Raw genomic sequence first — 16,554 nt, forward strand, 5'->3', positions numbered from 1 at the left:
TTACTGTATACATTGTCTTAGTACCTGTGAGATAAAGGTTAAGCAGCACCAAATTCTGATCTTATCACAGATCTTGGAATTCATCAAAGCGCCTCACCTAAAGTATTTGTATCTTGGAGTGAATACACAGTCACAAATACAGACAAAGGCAGTCTGTTGTAAAAGGATGCCTTGGTTTTTAATTATAGTATCAATTGGTATCAACACACTATAAAATGTTATAGTGCATTACCGGCTTTAGGGCCATAGAAGTAGCTGCAGTATGGTACAGTTTTTATTCTGTTTGAAGAGACACTACAGGTACAATTAAAATTAAAAGTAAAATGAAAAAAGTTTTTTTTTAGTTTTTTGAGTTAAGTTACCCATTTTTAAAGTATTATTTATCACTTAAATTGTAACAATGAATCTCTTCACTAATCTATCAAGTCTTATGGACCAAATATTCTCATTTGTAAAATTAGCTATTGTGACCATAAGGGACGGCACCAAGCTCCAAACCCAAGACACAGTACCACAGCACATGTTTTAGAATAAAATAAAACATATTTATTCTTCTAAGCACTTCTTCACAATCCTGTCTGGCAATCAGTCACAATAACAAGACAAATTAAACAATTCTTCCTCCTTCCTTCCTCCCGACTCTGACTCAAATGAAGTGAGGCAGAGGACATCTTTTAAGTTGGACACAGGAATGTTTATGGTGTCACACTGTGTCTTTGCAGAAGCACTTGTGGGACATATAAAAAGTAGGGAGGTCCTCCGCCAACAGTGCCATTTATCAATCCCCAGGGACCCTGATAAGGCTGTGTTCCGATTGGGTTAACATACAAGGACCATTACCACGTAGTGTATGGGGGGGTCGAACCACTCCCGATACTCGTCTTTTCTCTATCTATCCATTAAATCCTACCAGCAGGGTACAAATTTATTTCCTTTCCCCACCAGCCAATCCACTTACGTCACTGCGCTGGCCTCCCGTCTGGGTAAAGAACTATTCTTCAGTCTGGCCATGATGCCCATTCTGCTGTTACAATATGTTAATGTAAGTTTAGTATCCCTAGTAAACATTTTCTGCAGATGTGAAATTGTGTGAGTGGTTGTTTATACAATGGGCAGAGTCGAATGGGAAATCCAGTACCATAACATTGTCAGCTTTAATTCAAAGTCATAGTCCAATGCAGTGCCCACTCTTTCGTTGTTCCCACTGCATAGATGTTTACCAGTAAGTAAAGCAATTTAAGTTAGAATATTGAGTATAGATAAAATATTTTATTACTCGTTCATTCCAGAATTTATATATAATGCTTTTTACTTTTTTCCTTTATACACAGAGTATATATATATGTGTGTGTGTGTATATATATATATATATATATATATATATATATATATATATATATATATATATATATATTAGCAAGGGTATTAGCAAGCAATAATATTATTCAAGCTGTAATTAAATGCTACTATATTTGTTTATTGTTAAATATACTGTTGCCATGTATATTACAAAATTTATATGGCAGTTCCAGTTATTTTTTAAGTTAAGCACTGTTCTTAAATACGTGCAAGGATTATTTCTAGGCGTTCGTTTTAAATTACAATAAATATCCTTCTATATAAAAGCGGTCGGGTGTCCTTCCGTCCCATGAGTGCTACACAGGCACAGAGTTTCACACACGCCCCCTCCATTTTGCAATGCACGATGGGATTTGTAGTTTCATTTTTCCAGATAAAAGATGATTTTCTACTCCAGACTGTGCGATATCTTCTTCTTTCTTATCTTACTATATAAAAGCGGTCGGGATTGTCCTTCCGTCCCGTGAGTGGAAAGCGTAGCAGTATTCCGCTTATCACAGACTTACTACTTGCAGTTTGCGGTACGAAGCGACATGATGTGAGCAGAGTTCTGGTGCTCCCATCGTTTCCTTGCTTTTGTGCGCGATGGGCTGGAAAAATAGACAAAATTATGTCTCTGGAAATAATTAATGTTGATGGAGTACAAATGCCTCACCGCGTAGTAAATATCAGGAGAGTTCAAAAGAGCGACCTCAATATAGAAAAAAAGTTTAAATTTCATCACAAAAATAACAGAAACTACGAGTATTAAAGTAATACCGCTCAAATGCAATATAACCAAATTAATGAGTTTGTATAAAATACCAAATTGATCTACATATTGAATTGCTTTAAGAAGTGGTCAACTTAAAAGTCAGTCGCCTTAAAAGGCGGGTCAGCCTAATAATATTATAATAGGTGATGTAACTTTTTATATACACTTTTTAATGCTTTCAGTCATGCAATATGGTAAAATTGTAATTTTGTTCTCTACTGTCTACCATTTTAAATTAGTGCTGTTAGTACTGTATCACAGAACCATACTGAGTTCATTTTCACTGCTTCCATTTGACAAACTGCTTATTGACGTTTTAAGTATTTGCCATCTAAAAAGTAATGTTTTATAAAAATAAATATTTTAGTTTTAACGATTCAAACAGATTGATGTACTGCAGCAAAAAGTGTAAATAAAATCAGATCTTCTTTAACTTCATAATTATTGGAGTGTTATAGAGTTTTTTCAAATTAGAGGTATAATAAACATTTGTTAATTGTATCAATTTCAACAACTATGTAAATATTAAAATAAACCATCTAGACTTCTGTATCATTATTTAAAACTGCAGAGGATAAAAGATTGCAGAATTCAAGTATAAACTAGGTATATTGTCTGTTTAAATAGGTCTCTATGTTAGTAATATAATTATAACTAAATTCATTTTTTAATATCTAGTATTAGCAGTAAATAGATGTAAATGAATCTACTGTTTATGTTTGAAATAATCTGTGGTGATAGTATCTGGCTTTGAGTCAATCCTTATATATAGTTTCCATAGGTTACGTACAGTTTTTATTTATTGTTGATTTTAACTGAACAACAGACGATAATTCTACAAGATTAGTGAGTAGCAGTTATCCATCCATTTACTGTACCCACTTTAATCATTACAGAGGAAGAGGTAGCCATCGCGTATCCCAGCTACATCTGCCAACAAGGAAGGGACTGTCAAACCTCCTTATTTGCAGACAGGAGAAACCCAACAAAAATTCATTGATAATATGTAAAATATGCACATAATTAATGGAGTGTATTTTAAGATCATAGAGCTCATGTTGTTACAATAGCAAAAGAAAGACCTTCCGGGATGAGTAAAAACTCCATGCCAAGTCCTTATTACTATTATAGTGAAATTAATACTCTTTAAATATAAAGACAGACAAAAATATTTATTAGGCACAGAGAAATAGACACAATCACAAAAAATTAATAAAAGTAGAGAACACTTGAAAAGAAAATGAACAAAATAATTCTGAATACTTGAATTAAATAATAAAAGTAAAAATCAAAAATTAATTCAAAATGGGATCCTCAAATCTCATTGTTAAATTATGAAACCTTAATTAATTCCAAATATTAATTAAAAGGGAGCAAGCAAAAGTAAATAAAAAGTTTTGAAACAACAAATTCTAAAGCATAATCCTGAAATCTTGACAACTTTTAAAAATTCTTGGTGAGATATTGAGACAACTTAGCTATTAACTAACTCATAGCTCTAGACTGAAGAACAGTTTCTTCTCACAGACATTCAGCCTCCTGAACATCTTGTCACCCCTTATCCCTACGGGTGGTCCATTTTTATAAGGTCATATCAAGTTACTGTTTGTTCTGTATTACTTTGCACAATTGATGCTGCTGTTTGTGTTTTTCTTATAACTGATGTTTTTTTTTATATATATAGATACGTTTATACTTCATAGCAACTTCAGTTCATACTGTAAACCATCTTATAATCATTGCTACTACTGCACTTGAATGTTGTAGATCTTGTCAATTGTAAATATCTTTGGAAATAATATTGATTAAATTTAATTGCCAAATTACTGTCAATATGATTTTACCGAGTTGTACAGATGGTATTCTTTTTTTTTCATTCATGTAAGTAAAATTACGCATCATGGTCTAAATATTGCACAGTGGCCCTGGGAAACGTAATTTCTTACCACTGTATAAGGTACCAAGGTATGGGTATAAATAATATGTTAATAAAACCCTCTTGACTTGACTTGATTTGCTGTTATATACAACAGTGCAAAGTCTAATTATTTAGTGCCTTGACATTTTTCTTTTTATGTTCCTAGTGCAGTGAAACGTTAATGTTTATCAAAACAATATTTTTAATTTGACTTCAGCAGCAAATACAGAATACGCTAAAAGAGTAGTTCAAAGCAGTATATGAATATTTAATTTTTGTTTACAGACATTGTAGTCATAGTGTGGTTCTTAAAATATATTCATGACAGAATTGGGTAATAAAATCTTTGACCTTTTTAGACTGAAAACTTTATAGTATGACCACCTGAAGAAAATGCTGTTCTATGAAATCCTTATGATGAGAGTGCTGATGATGAATCATTGGCAATAAAAAACTTTGTTGTGATCTTGAACTCTTCTGAAAAAAAAAAGTTTTTCATAAGTTTTACTTATATGTTTAAGTGATTTTATTATTATTATTTGTTAACATGGTTTTGCCTTTTAAAGAAGACAAAAGTACATGTTTAAATTATGCTCTTACATAGCCTTTATAACAATGCATACGACTGAGATTTTGTTTCTTTTTGGACTTGTTTAGTGTTTACAAGGATAATCGCAGATTTTCAAGTACAGTAACTATGTAGAGTTAAATACTGTATAGCTTGGAAATACAATATATGGACAGATTTAATAATAATAATTCTTTATATTTATATAGCACTTTTCTCACTGCTCAAAACCCTTTCCACGAAGGGAGTCCTCAGGAAGATTTACAGTAAAATAAATTTTTTTTCTTTTCAGTGGTACATGATCAGCATTGTTCACATCTACAACCGCTGGCGAAACAGTGAAATTCGATGTTATGTCAATGGACAGCTAGTGTCTTATGGTGATATGGCCTGGCATGTTAACACTAATGACGTAAGTACATGAATTCAATCATACTATAAAGTAATATAACAACTATCAACGTTTGAGATTCAGCTTTGCAAAAATAATGTTAATACTTGTAGCATTCCTAACTAAATCCTTCAACAGCATAAAAAATAATTTGTTTGTTTTTCTCCTTGCCTCCTTTCTAGCAGGATGTGGTATGGTTGATGTTGTTTTGTGCTGTACTTAATTAACTTAGCAGGCCAATGAAAATATGAGTTTTTCCCTTACGTAGGATCAGCCTTTTTAAAGTGAATATTTCACCTGTAATGGTAGTCTCAACTCAGCATATGAGATTACTTAGACAATAATTCCAACAATAAAAGGTATTTGTTATTTTTCAGGTTGAGTTTATTTCTTCATTTTAATTGTATATATTAATTGGCCGCACAAAATTAATAGTTAAGGATTTTTTTTTTAACTAAGAAATACCTAGTCTGCTCTTGTACTTTATATTTCAATGTAAATTCAATGTGAAAACAAAAACATTTAAACTTCCCAAATATGTACATTTTTCCAGCCAAGAATGTATACTGGAAATAATACATTTTTATAACAGTTTCTTGGCACAATTTTCTTGAGTTATGGATCCATTTCTTTATTGCTTTTCTGCTCACAGTGAGTGTCATGGATGGAGTTTTGACCAAACTAAGCATCGAATTTTATAGCATTTCCTGGGGTAATAAAAGAACTGAGAACAATGTGATTGAGTGAATAAACTCACTGATACTTGCTGACACTAGTCAGTCCATAAATACATGGGGAGAATGTGCAAACTTCATGCAGATTCAGACACTGTGAGGCAGGAATGAGAGGTCGGTGCTACCACCTGTGCTAAAGCATCTGTACCAAACTTCATCCTAATTAAAACTGAATGTGTGACTAGCAGTTCTTGTCGCTTGATTTCGCACTTTGTGCATATTCAGCCTTTCTCTCACAAGACCATTGAAGCACAAGCATACATAATAATAGCGGCAGCATGGCATAATATATTTTCCAAAATAACGCAATCATTTTTTTTTTGAGTGGCAGGAATACGCTTCTGCATAGAGAAAGACTGAGTGAGGGTAAGTGTGACTTTTATCAGTTAATACTGCTTGGCTTTCTGTAGAACAGAGACAACACTTCACATCTGTGCCTCAACATTCAATAATGTCAGTAACAGCATGTAAGCATACCCATGGCCACCAAGGGTGGTCCGTAGGAAGACAAGCAACGAAGTGAAGGGTACAGCCAATCTCCTTTTGAAATGGCCAAATCTCACAAAACTTTTTTGCTTTTTTCACTTTTCCTTTTTGAAATGATATTGATTTGTTGTTTTTCAATATTGTATATGTACAATCTTAAGACACAAATCAATCCTTTGTAACATTGTTGGGTTTAAAAAATGTACATATTTGGTAAGTTTCGATGCTTTTCTTTTTAATGTTGGACTCAGGTGGCTTTTACCTTTATTATAAAGCACAACAACAGACTAGGTATTTTTTAAAGTTTATAAAAAATGCTTCACTTTAGAACACACTTTCGTTCATGTGGCAAATTAATATATATGATGATTGTAAAGAAAAAACTAAACTTATCCTTACTGTATGCAGTTGAGTTTTTTGCTTAATTAACAGAATAGTAAAAAAGCAGTGTATTTCACCATCATTTGTGTTTACTTGCCTCTGAATTGATTTCGGGAGTGTTTGTTTATAAAACTGAATATTGCTTACCTGTATATTAGATATTGTTGATCACTGATTTTCAGAACACCAGCGTATTTGGAAGTATCTGTGAAGACATTGTGAGGCCAAAAGCAAAACTGTCCTGAAATAAAACCTAACAGAACGTTTAACACTAGAATTACCAGAACCTACGAAAAAACTTGTTGATCCGTTCCACCTTAAAACGCTTCTCACCTCTCCGTCAGCGTCTTTTGTCCTTTAAATGTGTTGATAAGTAGCAAACAGCAAGCATCCTGCTATCGCATCCCCCACCGGTGCACAGTTTTCTCAGCACAAGTCTGTTTACCTGCGTGTCAGTTGCTTAGAGTTGTATAGAGTGAAAAGGTAACAGGAAAACTGTCCTAGTTTGACCTGTTTTGAGGGTGAAAATGTTTCTACTCAGTCAATGAAAATAACAACACCATAGCGACATTCTTTTTGAATAATTCTGTACAATAAGCTAATATTTTCTCTATCTAATATATACTGTATACAGTATACAGCAGATCAATAGTTCTAGTTTCCTCTATAGCGTCTGGTGCACCGTTGAGTATACAGTAAGTAGTAAAGAACATATGTTTTACAATTCTTATACAGAAAGTATCCAAATGTCTTCTTTCTTCAGAGGAGAAAACTCTATCCAACAAACCTGTATTTATGACCCAATTCTGAAAAAAAATTGTTTTTAGCAACCTTTCATTTTGATTTAAAGCTACTTTTTTGCAGTTCATTTTAAATTATTCCTTTTTCTTATCTTTAATTTAAGAATATATATTTAAATACAATAATGTACAGAAAGGATACATGTAATTCTGTAATTACGTTTTATTGCTCCTTATGTTATTTTTGGTCAAAAATAGCAAAAGGTCTCAAACTTCCCATTAATTACTTTGTGACATTACAGAGCAAATGAACTAAGTGATTTCTTAATTTACAAAAATCGTATCAAATCCCTTGAAATGTTGTTCAGCAGATAGTGTACTGTGCACACTAAAATCAAGGCAGGTATATCGTAAAATGTAAAGCCCTGACCATAAATCTTAAAAGCATTCTTGGTTTTTAACACATATCTTAACTGATTAAATGAACTGATTTACCTCAAATACACTGAATGCATTTAGATTCTCAAAGCTTTTGGCACAGTAAGAACATAATAACATATATCAAATTCATCCGTCCACCTTCACACTTATTCAATATTAGGCCAATATTCCATTATAATGTAGCTTATCAGAGCTCACAAACACCAACCACCCTGCAGTGAATTTCTTTGTGATGTTGAAGGAAATCAAAATACCTAGGGTGGCGGGTTAGACAAAAAAAACATTCATTTCCTAAAGTAATTAATTAATTTAAAAGGTAAATTAAAACACATCTGTTCAGAAAGACATTCCTACCCTTTTTTCCAGTTCTCTTTCTCTGTCCAGGTGCTTATATAGTCGAGCCTGCACTCAAATTAATTGAGTATAACTCTTACTCTACATTATACATGTTTACAGATGTTTGAGCATTAATTTTTTGGGGAAGAGTTTGCGTAATTATATCTCCTACATCTGCAGCCTTTCCTGCAGGACATTCCAGATTTGATCAAATAGTAGCTATCTTCCGCTTGGCCAAAGATACCTTGTCAACTTTTTACATTTTTGGCAAAGAGATAACAGCTACATTCTCACCCCTGATAGCAAAACCAAAAATATTATACTGTATATCAAGAGGCAACTCGGATACAAACGCTATCAATATAAATTCTTTTTATTACTGTTATACCGTGTCTCCTGTTTATCCCTTTTAGCGACATTTTGCTCCATAAATTACTGTGTTGCTTTTAGCAAATTTTGGAAGTCATTAGTGATGCACTGTTTTTTATTAGTAAATATGTGGATTGCTTTCTTGGTTAGACAGCCATCCACAAGTTTTTTTTCATGAATCCTATCAGAAAGTTTTTAGACTCATTGAAATATTGTCTAAAGGGTATCTAAATATGTCCCAGTTAATTCAGTTAAAGCAGTCCTGCAGCTTTTCCACTGCCTTTTTAGCCTAGCATGTAATCACTTTTCTTACTGGTTACTCATGCCTTGGTGTCTGCTTGTAACCTGGCAGCAGAAATACCAACAGGTGATCACACTGTTTGGGATGGTGGCAAAGTATCAGTTGGTATGTGTTTTTATTTTGATGTAGCAGTGCTCCAATGTATCAGCAGCCATCATTAAACAGGTAACATGCCAGTAACATGTAGTATGTGCATTCCTTAAATTTGTCCCAAGCGTCAATAAATAATATTTGTTTGGAAAGGTACATATCCACTGCGGTGGGCTGGCGCCTTGCCCGGGGTTTGTTTCCTGCCTTGCGCCCTGTGTTGGCTGGGATAGGCTCCAGCAGACCCCTGTGACCCTGTAGTTGGGATATAGCGGGTTGGATAATGGATGGTTGGATGGTACATATCCATTTAATAACTATGTAAAATCTATTTCTGAAAATATGTGATGTGTTTAAATGGTAAAACTAACTATTTTAAGAAATTGAAAGTAGCGTGTAATAATCTTTGAATGGCAGCTTTGCATGATTTAGAAATTTGCAAATTGTTTGTGTAAATGAAGCCATTAGACAAGTAGAAGAGAGTGGTGAACATGGCTCTGCTAACACATGGGCTGGGTGAAAAAGTTCTATTTGTTATGTGTTTTGTTTCTCATATGAATAGACCTCAATTTATAATCTTAGTGGTGTCAGCTGTATTCCTTGATGAAATAAAAAAAAAATGTGTGCTTTTGCTTCATAGTGTCAATCACATTCACATAAAATGTATTATGTATTGTGTAGAACAACAGATTAGAAAAAATATGCGGTATATATATATATATATATATATATATATATATAAACTGCTCAAAAATTAAAGGAACACTTTGAAAACACATCAGATCTCAATGGGAAAAAGAAATCCTCCTGGATATCTATACTGATATAGACTGGGTAATGTGTTAGGAACGAAAGGATGCCACATCGTTTGATGGAAATGAAAATGATCAACCTACAGAGCCCTGAATTCAAAGATGCCCCAAAAATCAGAGTGAAAAAATTATGTGGCAGGCTAGTCCATTTTGCCAAAATTTAATTGCAGCAACTCAAAATTGTGCAGCACTTTGTATGGCCCATGTGTTCTTGTATACATGCCTGACAACATCGGTGCATGCTTCTAATGAGATGACAGATGGTGTTGTGGGGGATCTCCTCCCAGATCTGGACCAGGGCATCACTGAGCTCCTGGACAGTCTGAGGTGCAACCTGGTGGCATTGGATGGACCAAAACATAATGTCCCAGAGGTGTACTATTGGATTTAGGTCAGGAAGGTGTGGTGGCCAGTCAATGGTATCAATTCCTTCATCCTCCAGGAACTGCCTGCATACTCTCACCACATGAGGCCAGGAATTGTCATGCACCAGGAGCCACTGTACCAACATAGGGTCTGACAATGGGTCCAAGGATTTCATCCTGATACCTAATGGCAGCCAAGGTGCCTTTGTCAAGCCTGTAGCAGTCTGTGTGACCCTACATGGATATGCCTCCCCAGACAATCATTAACCCACCACCAAACTGCTCATGCTGAATGATGTTATAGGCAATAATGTTCTCCATGGCTTCTCCAGCCCCTTTCACGTCTGTCACGTGTTCAGGGTGAACCTGCTCTCATCTGTAAAAAGCACAGGGCACCAGTGGTGCATCTGCCAATTCTGGTATTCTATGGCGAATGCCAATCGAGCTGCATGCTGCTGGGCAGTGAGCTCAGGGCCCATTAGAGGACATGGGGCCCTTGGGTCACCCTCATGAAGTCTTTCTGGTTGTTTGGTCAGAGACATTCACACCAGTGGCCTGCTGGAGGTCATTTTGTAGGGCTCTGGCAGTGCTCATCCTGTTCCTCCTTGCCCAAAGAAGCAGATACTGGTCCTGCTGATGGGTTATGGACCTTCTACGGCCCTCTCCAGCTCTCCTAGAGTAACTGCTTGTCTCCTAGAATCTCCTCCATGCCCTTGAGACTGTGCAGGGAGACACAGCAAACCTTCTGGCAATGACACGTATTGATGTGCCATCCTGGAGAAGTTGGACTACCTGTGCAACCTCTGTAGTGTCCAGGTATCACCTCGTGCTACCAGTAGTGACACTGACTGTAACCAAATGCAAAACTAGTGAAGAAACAGTCAGAAAAGATAAGGAGGGAAAAATGTCAGTGGCCTCCACCTGTTAAACCATTCCTGTTTTGGGGGTCATCTCATTGTTGCCCCTCTAGTGCATCTGTTGTTAATTTCATTAAAACCACAGCAGCTGAAACTGATTAACAACCCCCTCTGCTACTTAACTGACCAGATTAATATCCCATAAGTTTCATTGACTTTATGCTATACTCTGATTAAAAGTGTTCCTTTAATTCTTTTGAGCAGTATATATATATATATATATATATATATATGTATATATATATATATATATATATATATATATATATATATATATATATATATATATATATATATATATATATATATATATATATATATATATATATATATATATATATATATATATATATATATATATGTATATGTTGTAAAAGAAACAGACAATAAGCATAAAGGTTTGGGGTTTCCGGCCCTGTATACTGTAAACAGTCGACACACATGACACAACATAACTGATGAGAATGAAAAGCATACTGTAACTGCAAGTACCTGAATGTAGCTAGTGTAATAAAAAAGTAAAAAATGTAAGCTTGCATTGTAGTACACGCACAGCCATCCTTCTAATTTTATTATGCCTTTAGACTATAGTGTAGCTGTTGCCTAATTTATTTTGTTTGTCTCGTTAGCCATAGCTTATCATAGCCATAGACTGTCACAGTGGATAGCTCAATGTGTATGACCTGTTTTCTTTGTCTTCCTTATAGAGTTATGATAAATGCTTCTTGGGCTCATCTGAGACGGCTGATGCCAACAGAGTTTTTTGTGGTCAGCTGGGAGCAGTTTATGTTTTCAGTGAAGCACTTAATCCAGCACAGATTTTTGCAATACATCAGCTAGGACCTGGATACAAGGTGGGTCAACATTCCATATTTAATGCGGTATTTTATCATTAACACTAAAGTTACAATTAATGCCATACAATCTCCTGCATTTAAGAAGTAGTGTCCTGGCTTTGAATCTCAAGGCTGTTCATTGTCTGTGTGAAATTTGCATGGTCTTTCTATGTCTGTATGTCTTTTTCTCCAAGTACTTCAGTTTTTCTCTCAAAGTACAAAGAAGTTTGTTTTTGTCAAATTCGCAATTCTGAATTTTCCCAACTTGGATGTCGCTTATGATGGACTGGTATCCCATCTAGGTTTGTTTCCAGTCCTGTAGCAGATGTTGCAGGATACGTCCTGGTTACTTGTAACTCAACAAGAATGGATTCTTGTAAGGAGAGGGTTGGGGAATTGAGAGAAACCAAGAAGAGAGTGAGATTTAGAGTGCATGATAGTAGTCAAATGTAGTGAATAAATACGAGCATTTTGTACTTGACAGGTGACTCGAGAGCCTAGGCAGCCAGAGGAGAATTTCCTTTTATTAGTCCACCAGAAAGTGTCCATTATATTTATACTGACATATTTGTTGTGTTTCAGTTGTCTGAATTTATGAGATACTTAAGTGAAAAAAATATTCATACCATTTTTATTATAATACATTTATTTTCCAAACATGGCTTCAACTGTAAATTTCTTTACCAGTTGGGATTTACTCTATATAGTAAAAAAAGGCCAATAATGCATGGATATTTACTATAAATAAAAACGAGTAAAAGTGCGATGCTAGGTCTGCTTGCTCAAGCATTAATATGTGCAATTTTACTAAACTACCTACTACTGGGAATGCTAATCACACTATATTCTACCTAGAATTTATCAGGAGGTCTAGGGATGTTACTTTTTATACTCTTTTGTAGCTTTATACTGTTGCTGCTCCTGATTTGTTTATGTCTTTTTTAAATCTTATTATGTAATTTTTTGAGGTATACTTTAAACATCTTCCTCGTATCTGTAAGTGCTATGCTTCTATGAATTGTGCGATTGCTGTTGTTCTATTGGACCCCTCCGTTAATTAACAAAGAGTAATAATTGCATGACCTGACAGTAGCATACATCTGTAATTGAAGAGCTCAGTTATAAAATCAGCTAAGTACAAAAGATACATTTTGGAGATAAATTGGAAATTCTGGGTCCGTACTTAGCAGATTTTTTAAACTAAATCCCTAAAACTATAGCGCTACACTGTTGCAATTAGCAGGTTTTGAAGCTCAAACATATTTGCGGCACATGACCAACTGCATGAAAAGTCACAATCACGTGTTCACAAAATTTTACCAAAAGGTGTAATTAGCAGATTTTGGAACTCACATCTGTAATTTTTGTCAAACACCTTTTTTTAATGACCCTTTAGTTGTGTGGGGTTTTGTAAAATCCGTGGTACAAACACGGCAGAATAATGACAAGCTGTACCTCACCCCCCTAAACAACTGGTCATTTGCTAAATGAAAGCAATTACCTTTAAAGAGTTCTAAAACATAAGTTGTTATTATATTTTTGTACATTTTCCTTTTATTTTTCTACATTATGTCGCTGCATTTTAGTTTAAAGTTGCTTGTGATTTCTACACAACTCATACTGGTTACTTGATTGATCAGATTTATTCTTTATGATGTTTTGCACTGGCAGATTTCCTTTACAAGCGTAAACCGGTAACCTCCTGAAGACTGATTAATTGAGCATGCCCATTATAATTCATTAATTCCTTTTTTACCTCTTACATAAACTGCTTGTTGTACAATTTGAGATGTATGAGTCAGACTATGTAATGGCCTTGTGTTTCCTAAAATATATTTCCATTTTACTAATTGCAGTATACAAGTGCATTTATGGTGAAAGCAGATCAGCATGTAAAGCACATATTTGTATTGTTAAGATTAACAGCATTACAGATAAATTACATCTTCAGTGTTATTGAATTCAAATTCAAATAACCTATACTATTTTAAAATAAAGAATAGCTAAGTGCAATTTAAATAGTCTCACTCTGTGAGATATTATCTTATGCTAATATTCTAAAGCAATGACAATAACATTTCTTCAAGGTTAAATAAAGGTTTTATATAAGCCTCACAATGCTATACCTTATATGTACTTAAGTAGATATTTTATGGAATTTTTATAGACTGACAGGAACTATTTGTTTTTTAATATTTTGTTTAACTGATAGAATATCCCTATTTTTATTTGAACAGTTTTTTTGTGGTCGAGATGCATCCCAACAGCATCAGGAGCAAAGCAGGAAGTGGCCTTGGGCTAGAAACCAGTGCTACACATTGCACATTCTTTTGTATCAGTTACTATCTTACTCTAACCTATAAGTTTGGAATATGGGAGAAAACACCAACACATCAAAATAAGGAAAACTTCACCTAAACAGTGACCAGTGCACATATATATATAAACCTGAACTGTGAGACAGCAGTGATAAAAAATACATAATCTCCAAACTCAGAATATACAAGCAGTTAAGCTGATGGAAAAAAAAAAAGACTTTTTGAGTTCCACAAATTATTTAATCTATGACCGGAGTAAGTGTTTAAATGTGACAGATCAATTCATTTTGCAGATTTACCTATACTTTGATAAAAAAAAAATAGTTTATGTGGCACCTAAAAAAATCTATGGCTTTCGTATTCTAAATGATTATACACTCAGATTTAGGTGTCAATGAATAGCATATTTGTTTCTTGTAACACTTAACAATGATGTGGTACTGGGAAAATCCAGCTATTAGCCAGCCAAATGAGTTTGATAGGCTAATGGTCCTTTTTTGTTTCTCCTATTTTACTCTGTTATGTTCAATATGAATATGACCATATGACACAGACATTACACCAGCATCCAGAATTTGTGATTGCCAATTTCGGCTGAATGAAATACAGTACTGCATATGACAAGGTTATTCCAGTTGCTTATGGTATCAGCTTGGTTGAGTAGAATGTCCATACATTAAGTTTACTTTTCTTGTAGACCCTTGACAACCATGTCTATTGTCAAGTAAGAGTTAAAGAAATATATATCTTTAATAAGCAAAGGGCATATTTGGATATGAGTGTCTTTTAAGGGCAGCTCATTGGTTAGACCTGCCTAATTGTAGCACCATGGATTAAGGTACCACGCTCAGCCCATTCACTTTCTGTGTGGAGTTTCTTTACATATCACAAAAATGTGCATGTTAGTTCAATTGGTACTCCTGAATTGTTTTTTATGAGTGAGTTTGGTAGTATTTGTAAATTAGTCCAGTGATTGGCTGGTATCCTGCCCAGAGTTGGTTATTAGCATAATAAAAGGATAGATATTGTCCCATAGTGATCCATTAATAGAAAACTTTAACCAATGTAATAATTCTATCCCACTCTTGCCTGTCACTTGGCTAGTACTGAACCCGATCCTTGTCCTCTTCATTGTGAGTGGTAAACCACACAGTATTTTTAGGACCAGACCTAACCAAGCTACATGGATCACTTCACTACCAGGTATTTTCATGTAAACACCACTCCCAGGACTGGCTATGGATGTGGGTACCAGGATACATTGACGTGCACAGACCTTTTAATGTGTATTGCCTAAACAGGGCAAAAGGGCTTTTTATGGGTCAAGATTTATTACATTTTTTTTCAGTCAGGATCACAATACAACATCTCCGACCAAACCCCCCACACACATCTGACGTGGTTACTTCTTATCTGAAACTGGGAGTAACTGTAGCTGTGAGTGGTGTTTTGAGACAATGGAACTGGAAATTCTCTGATCTGTAGGGATAAAAGCTGACACAGAAACGCTAGTGTGGTAGCACAGTGTTGTAGATCCACCAAACTTAATTATGCAGCCAGTTGGCTAAAGAACAGGTCTGCACCATGGAATGTTGAAGAGTTAATCATGTAGATGTAGTCTTGAAGTAGTTATACGTGTTCATAAATAGTATTATCGGTCAGTATTTAAAATAGTAAAACTCCTTATCACAAGTCTGCAGTTTAGTCATTTCCATTGTTAAATCAGCGCTGAGATAAGAATAGAGACAAGGATGGACAGCCATGTGTTCAAGCATTCTAAGTTACTGTTGAGAGTTAAGTTCTAAGCCTAAAAAAAGGATACTTGTTACACCACCATCTGCTTTCAGTCTATTAGTCATTTGATTTTCTTCACAATGATCTTCATTTCATCTCTTTCAGTCAACACTTAACTTTTATTATTGAACGCAGTCATAGTAACATAGCTTTTTTTATTGTGTTATTCTTTTTATTTTATGCTTACATTTTCAGAGTGAAAATTATTTTCCAATCTGTATAATTATTTAATGTGAATGAATTTTTCTAATAAATGGTATTAGAAATCTCATTTTTACAATGCTCTATATTCCTGCTTGTTTTCAAGTAGGGGTGCTGGCAGGTAGCCCAGATCAACTGACGTATCTAAGAACAGTAAAACTGTCTGTAAGGCATTGTCATTTGAAACAGGGGGATTTTAATTTAAGCTCACTGTAATTAACATGAAGCTATTGTGTTGGTGATGTTTCTATTCTTTTTTTTTCCTTTTTAAGCATAATTAGACTCATTATATCCTTCAGGCTATGCTTCTTCAGTAGAGGAAAAGTGGCTAGGCAATGTCATCTTTTTGATGAATAGGACAGTCAATAAAATATTGTACTTCTTTAAGCAATACAGAGGTAAACTGGCAGCACAACTCATTATATTAGTATAATAGGGAGTATATT

At 34.6% G+C, this 16,554-nt stretch overlaps 1 protein-coding gene across 15 annotated transcripts in view; it reads left to right on the forward strand.

The window, feature by feature from the left end:
• The window catches only part of nbeaa (neurobeachin a), an 894,135-nt gene that overhangs the window by 272,137 nt on the left and 605,444 nt on the right, over window positions 1–16,554 (forward strand). For all 15 annotated transcript variants that reach the window (XM_039745777.1, XM_039745778.1, XM_039745781.1 and 12 more), the window contains exons 7-8: window positions 4,892–5,011; window positions 11,667–11,813. In XM_039745777.1, the coding sequence (XP_039601711.1) occupies window positions 4,892–5,011; window positions 11,667–11,813 (267 nt within the window). The remainder of the gene's footprint in view (window positions 1–4,891; window positions 5,012–11,666; window positions 11,814–16,554) is intronic.

Source organism: Polypterus senegalus, chromosome 2 (genome assembly GCF_016835505.1).
Source record: "Polypterus senegalus isolate Bchr_013 chromosome 2, ASM1683550v1, whole genome shotgun sequence".
Classification (NCBI taxonomy): Eukaryota; Metazoa; Chordata; class Cladistia; order Polypteriformes; family Polypteridae; genus Polypterus; species Polypterus senegalus.